General features: G+C 44.6%; 1 protein-coding gene and 2 long non-coding RNA genes across 4 annotated transcripts; 2 read left to right on the top strand and 1 right to left on the bottom strand.

Annotated features, from left to right (window-relative positions):
* Nucleotides 1-7,027: 7,027 nt before the first annotated feature.
* LOC120693302 lies at nucleotides 7,028-9,173 on the top strand. The gene is made up of 4 exons (XR_005682956.1): nucleotides 7,028-7,471; nucleotides 7,570-7,808; nucleotides 7,882-8,144; nucleotides 8,221-9,173. It is a non-coding gene; the product is annotated as an uncharacterized LOC120693302 (long non-coding RNA).
* On the bottom strand, nucleotides 7,715-19,183 carry LOC120693301 (indole-3-acetaldehyde oxidase-like). 2 transcript variants are annotated; one of them, XM_039976726.1, is made up of 16 exons: nucleotides 18,867-19,183; nucleotides 18,407-18,509; nucleotides 16,066-16,132; nucleotides 15,734-15,778; nucleotides 14,947-15,054; nucleotides 13,864-14,846; nucleotides 11,172-12,830; nucleotides 10,802-11,064; nucleotides 10,492-10,701; nucleotides 10,187-10,405; nucleotides 9,948-10,035; nucleotides 9,070-9,809; nucleotides 8,768-8,863; nucleotides 8,551-8,649; nucleotides 8,278-8,467; nucleotides 7,715-8,141 (listed from the first exon to the last, which is right to left on the bottom strand). In XM_039976726.1, exons 6-16 carry the CDS (start codon nucleotides 13,994-13,996, stop codon nucleotides 7,909-7,911), a joined length of 3,930 nt encoding a protein of 1,309 aa, XP_039832660.1. In that variant the 5' UTR covers nucleotides 13,997-14,846; nucleotides 14,947-15,054; nucleotides 15,734-15,778; nucleotides 16,066-16,132; nucleotides 18,407-18,509; nucleotides 18,867-19,183; the 3' UTR covers nucleotides 7,715-7,908. The 2 variants fall into 2 exon arrangements, with proteins under 2 accessions (XP_039832660.1, XP_039832659.1); XM_039976725.1 differs by having other exon boundaries at nucleotides 9,070-10,035.
* LOC120693303 lies at nucleotides 12,723-13,383 on the top strand. The gene is made up of 2 exons (XR_005682957.1): nucleotides 12,723-12,863; nucleotides 12,985-13,383. It is a non-coding gene; the product is annotated as an uncharacterized LOC120693303 (long non-coding RNA).
* Nucleotides 19,184-19,402: the final 219 nt, after the last annotated feature.

Raw genomic sequence — 19,402 nt, 5'->3', positions numbered from 1 at the left:
ATACATGGTGGAAAGCAATTATTTTTCGTCATTCAACCATATTTCTCATCATCATTGTTCCACTTCTTACTCTATGTGGCAAAAGGGTTAAGCAGTCTCAATATCCGTGAGAGACGGACGATTCGAATCGAATTTGTTAACCTGGCCAGGCAGACCTAAACACACGCATGGGGAATGCAATCACCCACGCGACTTTTCCCCTTTTTCCCCGGGCATGAAACAGGCCCACCGTCCTAGGGTGCCCTGCACCCGTGCGTGACCATAGACCAGACAGTGGGGAGTATGTTCCACGGCCGGTTCCATCAGGTACTTAAGCTTACCGATTACCATATTCTCGGCATGTGGTTAGTACGTTCAAACGCTTAACCACCACTACCACACACCGCGGCCTTATCCATTTTGACTAAACAGACGGGGTATCACAAGTACAACAACCCCGCCCGTAAACCTTATATTGCAGTGTGTAGTAAGCATTCAACTCCTATGAGCTCGCGAGTGACAGGAAATCACCCGACTTCTACCGAACCATTAGCATAGCCAACTAGCGACCTACACATGCTAGTGTTCAAGCATAGGTACCTAGGATCATGCAACTAAGGTTCCAAACAATTCCTGTAACTTAAATGCACAATAAACAGAAATACAAATAGTTGCATGAAATAAAATAGGTAGGACATGCTCCGGGGCTTGCCTTCCTGAGCGTAACTAGCTGTGGGCTCTTCCGAAACTGGGTTCGGGTCTTCGGTAGCTTCAGTCAGATTTACTTGAGCTTCACGCTGCTCACTCTCGGACTCCGGCACCAACTCGTACGTACCGTCAGGGAGAGTAGTCGAATCTATATGAAATGCATACGCGTGAGTTATTTTAGTGATACGATTTAATCAATTCTTCACTAAAGAATTGTACTCCAACACAAACTCAAGATGATTTACAAAAGATTATGTTACATCATTTTGGACAACCATTTATAGAGTAATAATCATTGTACTGACTTCACAAAGTAACTCGGATGGGTTTTCTCTTTTATCCCTATGCAGCAAAAGAAGATTTTTCTTATTTATTACTAGGTTAAGCATGTCCTTATCATAAATAATGTTAAACAGAGATTCTGGGTTTGAAATTTTTATGTATGATACATCTCTAAATAACTTGCCTACTGTGAAATTTTCAGCCCATTTTATGCAGCCTATTAACCACGAAAAATAAAACAAACAGCTACTGCTGGAAACAAAAATGAATTTTGCAGGTCAAATTATACAAGTACTGGTAATGAAATTTTAACTGAGTGTTGTTTATATAAAGATGAGCCTGCCATAAATTTTTCACAATTAAACAAGCATTGTACAGGGCATGAAAAATAATACAATGTATAGTTGCATGGATCAAAACTAAATTCTACAGACGGTTATAGCAAGTTACAGGGCCTCATCTTTTACCAGAACGGTTACATACTCAAGATTAACCCCTAGAAAAATTATTAGAATTTTTCATGTACAGAAACTATTTTTCTTGATTTAGTGTAAATATCTATACTATTAATTAGTTGGACTGGTTCCACCTATCTAAAATTTCTCAAAAATTTTGTACAGTAACTAAATATCAAGTTAAAGTCACTGTAAAAGTTTGAGCTCATTAAACCAAGTTAAACAGTATGTACAAACAAACTAATTTAAACAAGGCATAAAGCAAGATTTAAATAAAACCGATAGCTAGGCATGTCAAAAGTCTATGAAACTTTTACACAATGTTATACATCTAACATGTACCCTACTGGCCAAAAATGGCTAACAACTCATGCTTGTAACTTGAGATCTAATATAAAGTATATTTTCTTTGTATTTTTAATTGAAGTAAAAACTATTGAGCAAATGAAAAAGTACATGTAACAAAAGTTGTAGATCTATTTTCAAGGAGTCCAGAACAGTTGAGTTTGCATTTTTCTGATTTTTCTACGATTTTTAAACGAATTTACAAGTTCACTGGAAAATCTAGAAAATACAAAAACACAGATTGCAAAGGGGTCCCTGGAATTCTCACAGAACCCCCTGGAAACCTAAAACTATTCGCGCAGGGATCCCTGGCCGGAGTTGGGGACAGAGGCGGCGGCGGTGGGGGTTTTCCCGGCGAGGAGGGGCTCGCCGGCGGCTGGGATGGGGCCCAGGGGAGAGAGCTCACCGAGCTCTACCTAAGGATGGGTGATGCGGTCGACGGGGGCGGCCGGAGCAGGGTCGGCGGCGGCGCCCAGGGAGCGGCGGCGGCGGCTGCAGCGGACGACGGCGCTCCGGTGTGGGAGGAGGGGCAAGAGCCGGCCGGGGAGCTTCACGGCGCCATGAGGAAGCTAGTTCGGGGGTTGATTGGAGGCGGGGAGGGGCGGAGCAAGGAGTTCCGCGGCGGGCGGCGGCCGGCGGCGGCTCTGCTCGCGACGGCGGCGCTCGGCGGCGATGGGGGTGGACGATGCTTGGCCGTGGAGCTTCACGGAGTCAAGGAGGTCCCGTTCCGGGGTTCAATTTGGGCCGAGGGGCACCGGGGGTAGGGGCTCCACGGTGAGCTCGAGCGGTGGCGGCAATGGCGTGGGCGGCGGCGTGTTCTGGCACTGGGGCGGCTTGGCTCGGCTTGGGAAGGGGAGGGGAGCTGAGTGCGAGGGTGGAACGCCCTTGGGCGAAGCAAAGGGGGAGGGAGAGCTCAGCAAGGAGGGGAGGGCGTAGAAGAAGGGCAGCGGCGGCGTGCGCGCGGCCTGGCGGTGGCGTGCTCGCCAGGCGGCCTTGAAGGCGGGTCAGGGCGCAGCGAGCGGGTTGGTGGCGTCGGCAGCGCACGGTAATGAAGTCCGGCCGCGGTCCGCGGCTTGGCAGGGCACGGCCGGCCCGTTTGGGCGCCACGGCGGCGAGGCGGCGCGTCGCCGTGCGCGTCAACGGGCTGGGCGCCAGCGGCGCGCGGCCAGGCAGCGGGCAGCGAGCGGGGGCAGGCAGCGGCTCAGCGCGGCAGCGAGGCCGCGGCAGCGGCACAGCGAGGCAGCGGGCGCACGCGCGCTCAAGTGCCTGCGCGCGCGCGCAGAGCAGAGAGGGAAGGTCAGCGGGGGGGGGGGGGGGGAGAGAGAGAGAGAGGAGAGAGGAAGAGAGTGGAGAGAGAAAGAAATTGTCAACGCCTTGACTTGATCCAAACTCAAGATTTTCAGTTGAAACTTGAAAAATTTTGAACACGAAAGTTGTCTATCTTGTCGAGCTCTACAACTTTCGTGTTGGGCAAAAGTTCGTTTGATCAAAGATGTGAGAGTTGACTTTTTGGTGTATTTAGATGGAACCCGGCTCTTAAGTAATTAACCGACTAGGGTTAACTGTGTCATTACATGTTAATTGCTTGTTTAATAGTGCTAAACACCTGAGGTGTTACAGCTTCGGAGCGCTCGGAAGGGGTCTGCCAGCTCATATTCCACGTATCAACCTTGTCACGCCACTTCCACCGGCGTGACAGTACAGCCTTGTCACGCCACCCCCGCTGGCGTGACAAGGTCTGACTTTAGAAAAATTATATCTTTTTCATACGAACTCGGATGGAGATAATTTTTATACGAAAATTATAGCTCTCAACGAGATCTACAACTTTGTAGTTTTGATTTTTTTTCATTTGAAGTCATTAAGACGGTTAAAAAATTGATTTAAATTTTTGACAGCATATTAAGCACTTTACCTTTATCGGATCATCTCTAACTTGACATGTTTATCATGGTTCTACAAATTAAGTTCTATATAATGTTTGATATATGAAATAATATGGACTAAATAATAATAGTTTGATAAGAGATACAATGAGAAATCAAACTATATCATCCTTGTGTATGAAATATAATGCAACACCCTAGATATTAATTATAGCTATAAGCTAGATCAAGTATTTTTTTTGAAAGATTAAGATCTTAAAATATGATAACAGTTTGAAAAATATACAAATGTGTAAGTTTTATACTAGTAATTAAGTGGTTTAAATGAAATGAGTACTTTGTTGTTCTCCATCTTATGGCCTTCTTTTCACTGTATCTCCTTTAGTCAGCGCAACGCTTATCGATTGTACTGCTTGGTTTGGCTAGCCAAGATCATCGCTCAAGGTGCCTCTATGATCCCACCACTCTAGATATATATATTATATTAATAAGCAAGTGTTGTTATAGAAAAAAAGAGCCACCATATTCGTCGAGAAGGTCTAGAAATTTATACATTAATCTAAAAAGGAGAATGATTTACACCATTAGATTTTACGAAGAACTAATGATCTAAACTGACTCAAGAAGCCATATCATATACAATTGAAAAATATCTAATTTCATAATTAAAGAATTAAAAAATTAAAATATAATTATAGAGTCCATGCCGAATACAAAAATTCGTCCGACTTTCCCACCCAATCAAGACTACGCCGTATGGCACGTCTAATGGGGATCAAAACAGGTTGATCCTGATAGATGGAAGTAAAATGATGGGGCACGATGATGGGGTCAAAACAACATAATATATGGATGCAAAAGAATGACACAATTATTGATTGTTTTATATGCTTATCTGTATATGGGCTTCTAACAACGTCAGGGACCGTAAGAAATTCGGCACAACGGTAGTAGAGAAGTCTCCATACAGCTGGTGGTGGCAAAACGGTAGTACATATGCACATGTAACTTCGGAGTTGATTTGTACAAAATAGATATAATGTATATGCATGTAATTTTGATAGGCAATGTGAAAATATGTATAATAAGACTTAGTGATATATAGTGGTTGAAGAACAAACTCTATGGGAACAAACAAAATAACCTGCTACAACAAAGTATTTATAATAAAAAAATAAAACGTAACAAAACTAGCCACGCTATTAGCATGGACCAACTCACAAGTTAAAGATATAATTAATAATACCTAGAGTGTTGCATTATATTCCGTACTCAATGATGATATAGTTTGATTTCTCATTGTATCTGTTATCGAACTATTATTATTTAGTCCATATTATTTCATATATCAAACATTATATAGAACTTAATTTGTAGAACAATGATAAACATGTCAAGTTAGAGATGATCCGATAGAGGTAAAGTGCTTAATATGCTGTCAAAAGTTTAAATCAATTATTTAAATATCTTAATGACTTCAAATGAAAAAACTCAAAACTACAAAGTTATAGATCTCGTTGAGAGCTACAATTTTTGTATAAAAATCATCTCCATCCGAGTTCGTATGAAAAAGATATGATTTTTCTAAAATCAGACCTTGTCACGCCAGCGGGGGTGGCGTGACAAGGCTGTACTGTCGCGCCGGTGAGAGTGGCGTGACAAGGTTGACACATGGAATATGAGATGGCAGACCCCTTCCGAGCGCTCCGAAGCGTGCCAACGTGGCACATCTTGTCACGCCAATGCATGTGGCGCGACAGCGTGTTTTTGTCACGCCACGCAGACCAGCGCGACAAAAGGGTTAGATCTGCAAATATATATCCGGGTGAGTTATTTTTAAAATAAAATTGAAAAATAGGTTAAAAATAAAAAAATATATTCGCAGCTTGATGAGGATGCAGACTCATCGCGAAGTCCTGAGGGCGCCCGCGCCAGGCCGCCAGCTTCCAGCTCCTCCATGTCCTCCGGCTTCTGAAGTTCTGCCCAAAACGAGATGAACGATGAAGCTAGACGGATGATGTCAGTGGAAGATCTAACCAATTTTTTTTCTCAAAATACGAATTATTTCTTGCTGTCCCCGCCTCCCGCTTCCCGCCGCTGGCTGTCCCCGCGTCCCGCTCCCGCCTCCGGCCGCCTCCGTCCCCCGCTCCCGACGCTTGGCCGCCTCCATCCCCCGCTCCCGATGCCTGCCGCCTCTCGCCTCCCTTCCCTGCCGGCGGCTGCCCCACGCAGCTCGCTGCCGGCCACCTCGCGGCACCATTTGCCCAGGGCGCGAAGGGCATGGATGGTAACGATCGAGAGGAGCCGCGGGGAGCTGGTTTTTTCAGCTCCTCCTCCACCAAGTAGCTCCAGTCAGCGAGATTTCCGCAGCTTCCCCGCCGGAGACGTTTTACGGATTGGCGTTTGGTAGGAGACCCTTCATCTTTCCCGGCATGGGTACCTAGCCGTTGAACACTTTCCATCTACGCTCGCCCGGCCTATACATAAACACAACATCTCTCCCCCCAACCAGCATCTTCGCTAGATCCTCGAAATCTCTCACCAAATCTTCTCCTCCTCTGCAAAGAAATCTCCCGCTAGATCATGTCGACGAGCTCGAACATGGAAGCTGCTGCTGCTGCTGCTGCCACCACCCCGGGCATCAAGCGGTGCGCCGCGTGCAAGAACCAGCGCAGGAGGTGCTCCCAGGACTGCATCCTGGCCCCCTACTTCCCGGCATCGGATCCCCAGAGGTACGCCTGCGTGCAGAGGGTCTTTGGCGCCAGCAACGTCGCAAGAATGCTCCAGGTACATTGATCGCTAAGAGCCTGAGACCAAGAATGCATGAGCATTTTCCTTAGCAACATTTCTTGTCTCGTGCAGAACCTCCCAATCCACGAGCGCGGCAAGGCAGCGGACACGATGGCGGTGGAGGCGCACCGGCGGGTGCAGGACCCGGTGTACGGCTGCGCGGGGATCGTCGGACGCCTCCAGGGGGAGATCACAGCCGTGCAGTGCGAGCTGGCCAGGACCCAGGCCCAGATCGCCGTGCATGCCGCGGCGGCGGGTCGCGCGCGGCCGGCGGTGGACGCCCCCCAGCTGAACGCGCCGGCGCAGGCCGCTCTGTCTCAGCAGCAGCAAGAGCAGGGCGATGCCATGGCGATGCAGCAGGACCCGTTCCAAGGGTTGGATGCCCTGCTCGTCGATGATTACCGCGCGGATGTTAATCTGGTTGATGATGAGATGAACACTGACTAGGCTGCAACTGAAATGATGCAGTGCTCCAGCTCAGAGGAACTGAAATACTATAGTCTTCATCAAGTCTAATAATATAATAATGTAATCTAAAAAAAGTCTAATAATATAAAGTACTCCCTGCTAATTTTGTACTCAGCTCTGCATGAATTACGTACCAGTGGGAGAATTCAAATACTCCCAACTTCCACTTGCGTTTAAATGGTTTTAAGATTTTTACAGCAAAGTTTAAGCACAATATCAAAACCTGTTCAGAAATCACTTAAAATATAATAAACCACTCCAGAAACCATGCGCAATAAACAAGAGAGACCAAAGCATAGGAAGCGAAGCTGGCTGCTTGGCACTTGGCAGCGGCGGCGGCTGCTGTCACCGGCGTCCCGACGCAATGCCTTCTGCGCCCGCCCGCCATCGAATCCACGCGCCTAGACTTCGCTTCTTCAGGGTTATCCCATGCGCCGCCGCTCGGTGGCTGCGCACAACGCCAAGCTTCCTCGCCAGAGTACACTGCTCGCTCGGCTCCATCGGCTCCGGCCACCATCCCGACGGCCCCTGGAAATTCTCGTGCATGACAATTGCAAGGTGCCCGTCCCTCCCCTTACTCAATCCATGTCCATGAATGCCATCATCTCTCTCGCCGGTCTGTACATGCGCTTGACTAATGACTGGTGTGCCGGCAGGAGGTGGCGCACGAGGTGCTCGACGCTTTGCCTGCAAGGAGCACCGAGTGTTCCCTGCCTATCTCGCTGCCCTACTGGCTTTCTCATGTGCAGTATTCTCTGTTCTTTCTCATACATCAGCGCAAAGACATGATCGCTACAGTTATTTCTTCTCCACATCAGGCATCACTGATGTATTTCTGACCCTTTAAAGCAATTTGTTTGAGGCAGGCTCAACAAACTTAATTTCGATTCCTTAGGTAAGGATTTCTGTTGCATTTAGCGAGACATGCCACTATTTTTTATTTTACACTAATTATCAACCACCCGCAGGGGCATGGAGCTTGCATTCTGCTGGATCTATGCTTTCGTGGTGGTTGGGCCGGCGTTCAAGCTCTCGAGGTACCGTTCGATGATGTCGAGGCCACAGAGCTCCTTGACGACAGGCATCGTCGCTGGCACATCCATCCGGAATGTGACGGTGGAGTTCGTGGGGCCGGTGCATACCGAGAACTCTTTCCTGGCAGCCCTGATGGCCTCCCTCATCGCGCAGTGCACCGAGGACGCGAGAAGGAGCGGTGGCTCGCCCGATGCTGGTAAGATCCAGTCCACAGTTTGTCAGTCGGCCATTTTTTGGTGAGCTCAAGTTGTAGTATTGTCGGTTCTAAATAGGCTGACAAGGTCTGCAAGAATGTTCATGGGGATGAAAAATTATGAGAAGAGGTTCACCTTTCGAAGAGAGGACACGCTTCTTGTCGCGGGCGCTGTTGATGAGCTCGACATTGAACTGCTTCGGGATGGTGTCAACTGTGGGGATCTTGTACGTCCATGTGCTGTCGTGAATGACCATGCCGTCGGAGTTCGTCATGTACTCCTCGTTTGTGAAGAAGCCCACTCCTTGGATGAATGCGCCTTCTACCTGAGTGAATCAAGGGCAGTGTTCAGAGCAGCACATTTCCATTGGCGACGTTTCTGCATGAGCAGCTTTTATTTGGCGCTAACCTGGCCAAGATCTACTGCTGGGTTCAGGCTCTGCCCACAGTCATACATGATGTCGCTCCGTAGGATTGTGGTTGCTCCTGTCAGGACATCAATCTCAACCTGTGACGAAATTTCCAATCATGTGTCAGCATTGAGCAAGAATGTAGCTGCAGCCTCCAATGGCTTTGGCTTCTTGATTGCATTTGCAGTGCTTTATTGCAATTGGGAGCAGGAATACCTCACTGATGCCAACTCCGTAGTTCAAGTAACTTTTGAACGTTGGATCAGGGGTCCAGTATGCATGCGCTGATAAGTTCACACTCGCCATACTTGCCTGCAAATGACGAACAAATGCCATGAACAATTGACACAGTCAAATAGTGAGTTGCTCACACTTAATAATTGCTACTGCTACCAATTGCAGTATATCGATGATGGAAAGGAGGGAAGCAGAAGATTCAAATTACTGTAATTCCTTGGCATCTTTTGCAATCAGGTTAACAGGAATTCTACCGTTGTTTTCATAAGGTTTATACTCACCTGAGCAACCAAGGCACTCCATTCCACTGTACCAGTCTTAGCCTCCAGACTCTCCTTTATGGGATTCAGTCTTTCAACAAGTTCAATGCACGATTGTCGAACAGCTTCACAGCTATTTTCAGAAGTGGTGCTCCCACCAGTGAATCCTCCCTGGATCATGCTCAGCGAGTCGGCCTGGATAACCCGCACCTTGTCAAGGAGGCATTCACCGCCATCAGGACACAGCTTTCCCAACCCAAATGCCGTCATCTGCTTCACTTTCGTCCACAAGCCTTGGCCTATCTCAATTCCTCCAACCTCGACAGCGATGGAACCATCATTCATGATGGACACCTTGCCTGGAGATGGACGGAGATTTACCTCGTACGTGATTGGCACACAAGAGATGCCGCGTTTCTTCCACTTGTTGTTGCTATTGAAGTATTCTACTATTGTAGCTCTAGATTGATAGTCTGGAGATGATGCTAGCTTATCGAACATGGAGACCAGGCTGTAGGTAGAAGCGTCACCTGCACTTTCTCCATAGAACACTGCAAGGCTGTCGAAGTCATGAAGGTTCCTCCTCCTGATGGTGTTTGTATCGACCGAGAGCGTCGAGGCAACATGCTCAATGATGGCTTCTGCAATGAAAGAGCCCTGGACATCTCCAGGAGCCCGCATTGTTGATTTGGATGTGACATTTGTCTTGCAGACCTTGATGTCAAAAGCAAGAGCACCCCAGTTGTACTTTTTGAAGCCACCTATGATAGTAGACAGCAGAAATGGACTCAAATCCAGTGTTATTCCAGCATTGAGAGCAAGATTGAGGTGTATGGCCGTGATTTTGCCATCTGACTTGAATCCAACTGAGTACTTAGCCTTAATAGGATGTCTCCCACCTGCTATTATCATGTCTGTCTTGCGATCAAGGTACATCTTAACAGGACGTTGCAGCTTGAATGCGGCAACAGCACATGCACATGCAACCTGACAAAGAGGAAATTCTTGGTCATCTCTAACACATTTGCATTTCAAATAGTCTTATGTTTAGACCATGAATATCAGCTGACTGTACATTTGTATTTGAAGATCTAAGATATTTAGCAAAGCAAAGCTCTAGTTACTAGTCAGGACTTACATGCATTGCTTTCATTGCCTTTCCACCAAAGCCTCCTCCGACTCTTCTGGTAATCACACGCACATTGTGAAATGGAATGCCAAGGCACCTTGCAACCACATTTTGTGTGATCTCAAGAAATTGCGTTGATGAATAGATGGTTATGCAGTTGTCTTCATCTGGAATAGCTAGTGCCACTTGTGTCTCCATGTAGAAGTAGTACTGGGATTCAAGATTTACCTGTGGCACGAAAAACAGTTGGTGTGCGTTTGTGGCCTCGCTGGAAACTAAGAGTATTTAGCTCTTGAACATAACAAAGTATGTACCTCTGCTGATAAAATTTTGTGATCAGCTCCAGACATCCCTTGGTTGTAATCACCAACTGGCTTTGGAGTTAAAAATGGGTGAGTTGAGAAGTAGCTACTGTGTTGGATGGCATCTTCTATGGTCAGAATTGGTGGCTGCAAATTTTCTGTGCTATACTCAACAACAGCTTGTTTTGCAGCTATATAAGCATAACTCTGTGTTTCAGCAATCTGAGTGATTGAAAAGCAATATGAAAAGGTAAGCTTGCCAGATCTTTAACATTCTGGGCACACACACATATTACTGTTTTGTGTATTTTAAAAACCTTACCACGACTCCAATGTTTTGTCCAGCAAATTCAGCAAGTTGGTCTGCAAAAAGTGCTTCATCTCCCATCCTTGGAAAGCTGGATCCTATGTTTTCTCCTCCGCTTGGAATATCCTTTGCAGTGATGACTGTGATAACCTTCTGTGAGGCCAAAGACGGTTTGAAGTTGATGCCCTTCACATAAGCACGGGGGTGTGTACTATATATAAATGCTCCATAGAGGCAATCCTTAGGAGCAGGGATATCATCAACATACAGAGCCTCTCCTGTATAAGAAAAAAAATGCTGAAATAAGAGGTTGCAAACTGAAATTCAAGCTATGGAAATCAAATTTATGGTAAATCAGTTTCTACATTGAAAAAATATTATGTACCCGAAGCTTGGAGTTCAGCCCCTGTTTTCCTGATCGGCTTGCCAACTGGCTTGTATTCATTACTGAAAACCATTTCTTGTCTTGAGTGTATTGGCAAATCATAACTGTCAGTATTACGATGTTCCTCCGGTGAGTACTCAGTGCTACCATTTGTAGTTCCATTAGTATATGACCCATTGGTAACATTAACCTTTACTGGTTCATTGAAGCTGCTGGTGAAGGATGATAAAAAAGTGAACAAGAAACTGACAGCCAAGCTGATTCTATACTCAGGATGTGTTACGTCTTTTGATGGTGTAACAGTCTCTTTAAGCATCTGAACTGCTTCTAGTATAACAGACGAGCTCACCAATTTTCCCTTCAAGAAATCCTCTACCCTCCTAGCTCTGATGGCATGATCAACTCCATAAGCCCCGAATGCCAAGCATATATCCTTAATGAGATGCTCACCTGAGGCTGCATCCACTGAAGTTCTTGCCAAGAAACCAGAATTGACATATGAGACAGCATTGCCAAATGGACGAGGCGCTGCTCGGAAAGTCTCAAAGGTGATGCCATCTGAACCCCAATCGGGGATAAATATGCTCAGCAACAGGGTCATAGAATCACATGGAGGCTGCTGCAAGAACTCCTCCAGAGTGAGGCACAGCCTTTTGGTAGCCACCTGGATAGTGACTGTAGTACCTGCAGCTAGTAGTATGGTTGCAATGTCCGATTCGAATGGCAACCTCTGTGCCATGATTATGTTTCCACCTATGGTTGCAGTGTTCCTAACAAACGGTGAAGCCACTTTGTTCAGGTGATTGGCAATCTTTCTGAAGACCAGATTTCCATCTGACAACACCTCAATGGCTTTAGAGATGGACACGACTGATCCAAGCTCAACTCCCTTGCTGTTTCTGTTGATGACTGAAAGCTCTGGGATTCCCTTAATGTCGATGTACTTTTCATACAGGTCCCGATCCTTGTACACTCCAGACCCAGTGTTTGAAGCCACAATCTTCACAGAATTTTCATCAAACCAATTGGAGTTGAACACCCTTTGAAGCTCTTCAATGCTCTTAGGGTGATACCAGCCACCATTGGAGACTGCCACTGGAGGACTACACGTGTTCTCCATCAAGCTCTTGATCTCGGATTTGAGGAACTCTGGGAAGGTGCAGATGGCGCCATTGTTGTAGCCTGGTAATTTGCTGACATCTGCAGGTTCGTCGCCCTTCTTCCAGAAGCAGTTGAGACCCAGGTCCTCAAGGTCGACGTCGGCCGCGAAGCTCTTGCAGGCGTCGACTATGGGCCTGTAGCCTGTGCATCGGCACAGGTTGCCAGACACGGCCTTCTCAGCCTCTGAGGTGGTGAGCTTGGAGAAGCCCGGGGGTGGGTCAGGACGGCTGGCCTCCTTGTCGACCTTGACCAGAGCGGAGAAGATGGACATGCACATGCCCGGGGTGCAGAAGCCGCACTGGGAGCCATGGAAGCCGGCGAGGCGCTGCTGCACGGGGTGGTAGCCATAGCTGGTGTTGCCGATGCCCTCGCTGGTGGTCACCGAGCAACGGTCCACGCTGCGGAGCAACGTGAGGCAGGAGCTCGCCGAGAACTCGGTCACCTCGTCGGTGGCTGGGTTGTACCTGGAGATGAGGACCACGCATGCTCCGCAGCCACCTGCCGTATTGGGAAATCGAAGAAGTGAAGCAGGTTAGCTCATTCTTTTTTTACTGAATGCACGAGAGAGGGCAAGAAAGCTTTGTTTGTATATCATTATTTACATCTAGGGGGAAAAAAAGAAGTGCAAAGAATGATACTTCACTTTTTCTAGGAAACAAGTGCAAGAGGTTAGCAAGACCAAGTGCAAAGAATGTTGCAGTTTCGTCAGGGCGTGGATGAACCTGGTGGGCATCGAAGCTTAGCTACACTGTCACTGAACTCTCAGAAAGGTTGCAGGTAGAGAATTTTTCCATTGTAAGGTGCCAGGTTCTGAAGTTAACATGGCCCAAGTGCGCCAAAAGGAGCACAGGAAACGGCGTGTAGGAGGAAACGACCGGAGAGGAACCAATTCGGAGTTTTTCAACGGGAAAGTCTTGAGTATTGACAATCATGTTCAGTGGAAGGAGTAGTTGTCAAACCTTTGTACTATGCACAAGAGGCTTTGGACAAGTGCTTTAATTTGTTCGTTAAACAAACCGGCCAAATAAAGCTTTTTTGCCTTCGAAAACAACTTGATGCATGGCCCGGCAAAGTATTGCATCTGTGTGCTGAACTCTAGTTCTTGACGAAAAGACAACGCTTCCGCCAATTTTTGTAATTATTTTTTATAGAAAAAACAATAATCTCCGTCGCCTCCCTACGGCTTTGGTTTAGTACGCAAATTTTTTTGGGGTTTGGCTATTGTAGCACTTTCGTTTTTATTTGGTAATTAGTGTCCAATTATGAACTAATTAGGCTCAAAATATTTCTCATCATTTTCAGCTAAACTGCACAATTAGTTATTTTTTAAAACTATATCTAATATTTTTTTTCTCGAACTATATTTAATGTTTTATGCATGTGTCCAAAAATCGTTGTGCCTAAAATTTTTGGGCATGTCCGTGGGATCGTGGCATGCTTGAAAACAACGAGGGGAACAAGAAATCCGTGGCTAAAACCTTTGTGAATGCACAGGGCGGCGTCGATCGGGCCGCTCGGTGTACGTGCGTACCTTCGCCGCAGCCGAGCTTGGGGCCCCTGACGGGCGTCCGGGTGCGCAGGAACTCGAGCAGCGTCGCCGACGGGTCCACGCCGGCGGCCTCGTACCGCTCGCCGTTCACCGCCACCACCACCGCCTTCCCCATCTGGTCTCCTCCTCCGCAGCCTCGATCGGCGACCACCGCCTCCTGTCCTTGCTCCTGCACTGCCACTGCACGCTACCTACATACAGGGTGCGCGAGCACAGACGACGCGGAGCACGCTCTGCTCTGCTCTGCCCTGCTCTCGCGGCTCCCGGTGGCGGCGTTTCTTTATAGAGGGGTTCGACGGGTGGTGACGCACGCGCTGACGCCGCCGTCCCTGCTGATGCACGCCGCACGCCCGCGTCCAATGCCATCTCGTTGCTTGCGCTCCCAGAGTCTTGGCATCTGGTCAGCAGATCAAGTACAGTAGTGGTCAAGCTGGGCATGCACCACGCATATGCCAAGGACGGCATCTCATTTTTTGGACCAGGCCACAACAAAGCAGGCATCTCATTTTTTGTAGCAGCATCTCATTTTTTGGACCAGGCGCCAACAAAGCAGCGAACGAGCGCCGAAGCTAGCAAGCAGCGCACGTGCAATGCCAGTGGTAGTAGCGAACGAGCATTTGACTTGCTCTAGTGTTACAGTCTGTCACTGCTAGTTCCGTGCTCTACTTTACCTTCTAATATGTTCTCTCTTTTTTTTAACGGGACAGCGGGTGTGTGGGTGAGTGAATGGACGGGGTGTTTCACATCCGTATGAATGTAGAACAGCTCAGATTTATAAGTAAATCTCAAATAAAACTCTAAATTTAGGTTTAAAGTAGAAATAAATAAAAGAAGACTGATTGACTGTCATTCTAAAACATATAATAATCTAAAAACTAATAGCTCTGTTCATATTCTTCATCGAATATAGCTATTATTTTAAACCATAAACAACATCTTCACTGATAGAATCCAATGGTGACACCCTGAAAAGATTGAAAAAATGAGAAAATTTGTAACTCTTGTGCTCAACTTATATAAAGTGGTTTTAAGAATGAACAAAAAAATATCAACAGGAAAACTTACATGCATGGTTAGTATTTTTTTTATGTCTACAAGGGTATTGTACTTTTTATTGCATGCGTGTGTCAGTAGGTAGTAGAATGTGCATTCACGTAGTGGTTTTGCATCTTCCTGTAGAAAAAAAAGACAAATCTATTTAAAATAAAATTTGAAATTATAAACTTTGTACACGCCACAGATAAGTTTGTTGTTTCCACAACTTGAAAATTAGAAACCGTGAACTTTGTAATGGAATTAGCCGCTAAAAAAAACGTTGAAAACTGCAAACTATGATCTTTGTACTAGCACACTAACCTTTGTACTACTACAGTAGTAAACTTTACAGTCGCATACCCAAAACTTTGAAATCCAATACTATGAACTTTGTTCTAGCTGAGTAATGAACTGTAATAGAATCGGCAGCTTCAAAAAAGTTGAAAATCAGAAAACTATGAATTTTGTACTAGCACACCAACAAACTTTGTACTACCATAGTAGTAGACTGCAGTGCCCCCCCCCCCAACTTTTAATTCCAAAACTATGAACTTTGTACTAGCTCAGTAATGAACTTCGTAACCTCCCCCATCCTCCTAAAAAACTTTCAATTCTGAAACTATGAACTTCATACTAGCACACTGATAAACTTCGTGATGTAGAACTTAAAAATATCGAAGTATGGTCTTTGTATATAAAAGCATATTATGACTGCTCATGAACTGTGAATGAAAAAAAAATCATGAAATAATTACATTCACTACTTTACGGCATGATTTACAAAAAAAAAGATATGGGTACCAAAAAGTGTACTCACTGGTTTGAACAGGTGCTGCTTCTCGCCATCGTGGCTTTGCATGAGCTTCATAAACAAATATACCACTATCACGAGGTGGAATAAAAAGGGCACAAAAAATTCAAAACTTTACTACTAGATAGGAAACTTTATACATGGATATTGAAACTTTTATTCAAAGCTTGCACACTAAATTCAAAACTTTTCTATTAACATATTTTCAAACTTTCTCTATTATAACATATACGGGTGACTCTAGTATAAGGGCATGCATATATCGTTATGAACTTATAAACTTAGAAAATCATGTGTAGAATTTTTTTTTCACAGCAATCAATATGCGTTGGTCTCACCTGGATGCTTGAGAAGTGTTGTGCTCCAAAGTCTTGTTTCAAAGCTTTAAATGAGCTTTGGTGTCACCTATACAAAATGATAGTTTGGTAAGCTTCTTGTTAATGTTGACACACCATGGTCATGTCTCACAAAAATGAATTTCATCATGGTTTAGTGAAAAACAAAAAAGTAACCCTACTGTGCAAATGCCTTAACAAATTGCCAAAAATACTAGCAACTCAAAGCATGAGTTTATTTTCTGATGGAGAGTGCTAGGCACAGCAAGGTAGGATCTTCAAAAATCTAAAAATACTATTCATAGACTGTTGGCAGAATCAAAAACAGCGAGGCACAACAAGGTAGTATCTTAAAAAATAAAAAAAAATTACATTCTGAATTCATAAACTTGCTAGCAGTCCATTTTGAACTTTATACTCACAAATCCAAAAATTTAGTTCGAACATTCTCAAATTTGTATTCTCGAGTCCAATACTTTGCACACTGAATTCAATAACTTTGTACAAAAAAAGCACATTTTAAAATTTATGATCCAACTATATAAAAAATTTATAGTCACTGATACAAAAGTTCGTACTAAAAAACTTGCTTTGTACCTCTAAAGACACATGCTAAAACTTTGAACCCACTACTTGAAAACTTTGAATGCGGATACTAAGTAACTTTCAAATCACGAATAGAAAACTTTTGGACAAAAAAAGAATTTCACAATATTCAGTCTGCAAGTAATGAGCAAAAACTTGGTTTGTCTCAACATTTGAAGGCACATGCTAAAACTTTGAACCCAGTACTTGAAAACTTTGAATGCGGATACTAAGTAACTATGAAATCGTCTATAGAAAACTTTCAAATCATGTATACTATCATATTATAAACTTTATACATCTGGATCAAAAACTTTGTAGTTCAAAATTTTGCAGTCATAGCTGCAGGAAATTTGTACTAGCACATTTCAAACTTTGCGCTCCTTAGGTCAAAAAATTTTATAAACAAATGTTAGAAACTTTTAACTACATTTCATATGAGGGGCAGTCAGGAACTTCAAACATATTGGTTTAGACTGTTATAAAAAGTTTGCACACTCAATTCAAGAACTTTCTACAAGCGCATTTTAAAATTTGTAGTCCTATATACAAAATTTATAGTCCTAGTAGATAAAAAATTTATAGTCATTGATACATAAGTTCATCTTCATAAACTTGCTTTGTCTCAACCTGTAAAGAATGATGTTTAAAACATTGAATCTACTATTTAAAAACTTTTTGAATGCAGATACTAAGAAACTTGCAAATCATGTATAGAAAACTTTGGACCAAAGAAAAAAGAATTTCAGAATCTTCAGACTGGAAGTAATGATCAAAACTTCCTTTGTCTGTACCTTTAAAAGACAAATGCTAAAACTTTCAACCCGTGAATATATCAAGCTCGTGAGATAGAACTTTGACCCTATCAATTCATAACTCTAACCTGGTACGACTAAAACCAGATTCATGTATTTTTTTTAGGGAGATGCTTTGGGCATATAATATTTAAAACAGTCAACTTTATGTTGATAATGGAATTTACAATGAAAAATGAAATTTCATTATCATGAGTCATAGTGGAGAAAAAGACCTTAAATGGTTCATGCATTGTCTATTTCAATCCTTAGAAAAAGTAACTTTGATCTATGTATGATTTTCAACGAGTTGGGCCTCTTATGTGGCATTAGTTTCAGTAGATCATAAGAACAGGATTTAGGGCTAATTTTTAGTGTAGATTGTAAAATATTGATAAACTAAAAATAAAGTTGTAATTGTGAAAGGTTAGTTTCGTACACTAATGCAAAAACTTTGCTGTGCCTGAACCCAAATCAACTCGACAGAATTTACTCAGCTACAATAAAAAGATCACAGTGAGAATGAGGAGAATACATTTGTGTAATTTCCTTAAGTTCCTAGTTTTTTCATCTCTGAATTTAGAAACTAGGGAGATCTATTGTATTGTAAGAGCAAGTTAGCTTGGTCTTCCATGCAGTTCCATATGATGAATTTATCTCAATATCCTACAACACCTAGTATTTGGACAAACGTAAATTGGAAAATGATGCAAATTCAGTAGGAGTATCTTCAAAAATCATTAACTAGCATGTGTTCTCAGTAGACATCAATGAAACTTTCATTAGTACTGGGTTACAAAGATTGTGGCCGATAACTACACTAGTGCTCTGGTTTTATGCGGGCAGATGCTGCAAAAAAACAGTGCGTTGTGGCCATATTGGGCATCAAAACTAGTAAGCAATATCTATGGTGGTGTGAAGTGCTGAATGAAAAGCAGAGCACAGGTAAAATTGCGATAGCTAACCTCAATAGGGGATTTAGTAATGGTCCCTAAAACACTGCACAGGTTCAACACAGACTGCCTGCGTCTCGATAACTGAATCACCATAGCTCCCAAAATATGGAACCTGGAAAAAAATTCTGCTGTCAGCAACGAACATAGAGGCACACGAACCCAAATAAAAAATGACGGCAGACGCTGAGCGCAATGAGTTCTCGAGCCTCGTCCTAGTTGTCAACTGATGTGAGCGCTGCGGAAGACAAACGCCATGGACAGGGGCGAGGCTAGATCAGAGAAGACCCTGGTGCCCGACTTCATCGTTTATACATTGGACTCAAAATTTCCAAGCAAAGCTTTAATAAACAACACTGTAATCTGATTTGAACCCTGGTGCCTGTGCAAAATGAACGTGGCTTCGCCCCTCGCCATGGATGTCGCTTCCATCTCTTCCCAAAAACGTGAGCGCACGAGGGAAGGAGCTCACCTTGACGAGGATGCAGCACCTTCGGTGCACCACTGGAGTGCAGGGCCCCGCGTGGAGTCGTGCCTCCCTTCGCAGCGCCTCCAGTCGCCGAGGATGAATCGCAGTCGAGCCCGCTCCGGAGCGCTCCCCTCGTTGAGGACGAATCGTCGGGCAGCGTGATCCCCTCCTGGATCCCCGGCGCGGCTCCCCCTCGTCGACGAAGAATCGCGGGCGGCGTGGATCCCCGCCTGGCTCCCGGCGCGGCTCCCCCAAGGCGAGGATGCAGGACGACGAGGATGACGGTGCGGCAATATTTGGGGGTAGGAGGAAATATCGGGAAGATGAAAGGGCGGTGGATAGAGAAGGTAGACTAATACGAGGCGTTCGCTCCAATGGGTCCCAACGCACGAGCGTCAACTAAGGAATTCGCTAAGAGTTTTTTTATCTATAGATAGCTAAAATCCTAATATATCTATTATGTAAAATAAAATAGCTAGTGAAAAATAGATGAAATCTAACAGTTTCTCCAAAATAAAAAAAATGACTAATGCTCAGTG

Source organism: Panicum virgatum, chromosome 9N (genome assembly GCF_016808335.1).
Source record: "Panicum virgatum strain AP13 chromosome 9N, P.virgatum_v5, whole genome shotgun sequence".
Taxonomy (NCBI): Eukaryota; Viridiplantae; Streptophyta; class Magnoliopsida; order Poales; family Poaceae; genus Panicum; species Panicum virgatum.
Note: the sequence above shows the minus strand (reverse complement) of the source record. Positions and strands in the feature narration are given on the sequence as shown.

Excerpts from the sequence above, each read along its gene's own strand:
- LOC120693301 (XM_039976725.1), bottom strand. The coding sequence starts at position 13,996 with ATGGGGAAGGCGGTGGTGGTGGCGGTGAACGGCGAGCGGTACGAGGCC. Across the intron at positions 12,831-13,863 it reads CAAGCTCGGCTGCGGCGAAG|GTGGCTGCGGAGCATGCGTG; the intron begins GTACGCACGTAC and ends CCAATACGGCAG. Across the intron at positions 10,036-10,186 it reads AGGCAATGAAAGCAATGCAT|GTTGCATGTGCATGTGCTGT; the intron begins GTAAGTCCTGAC and ends CCTCTTTGTCAG.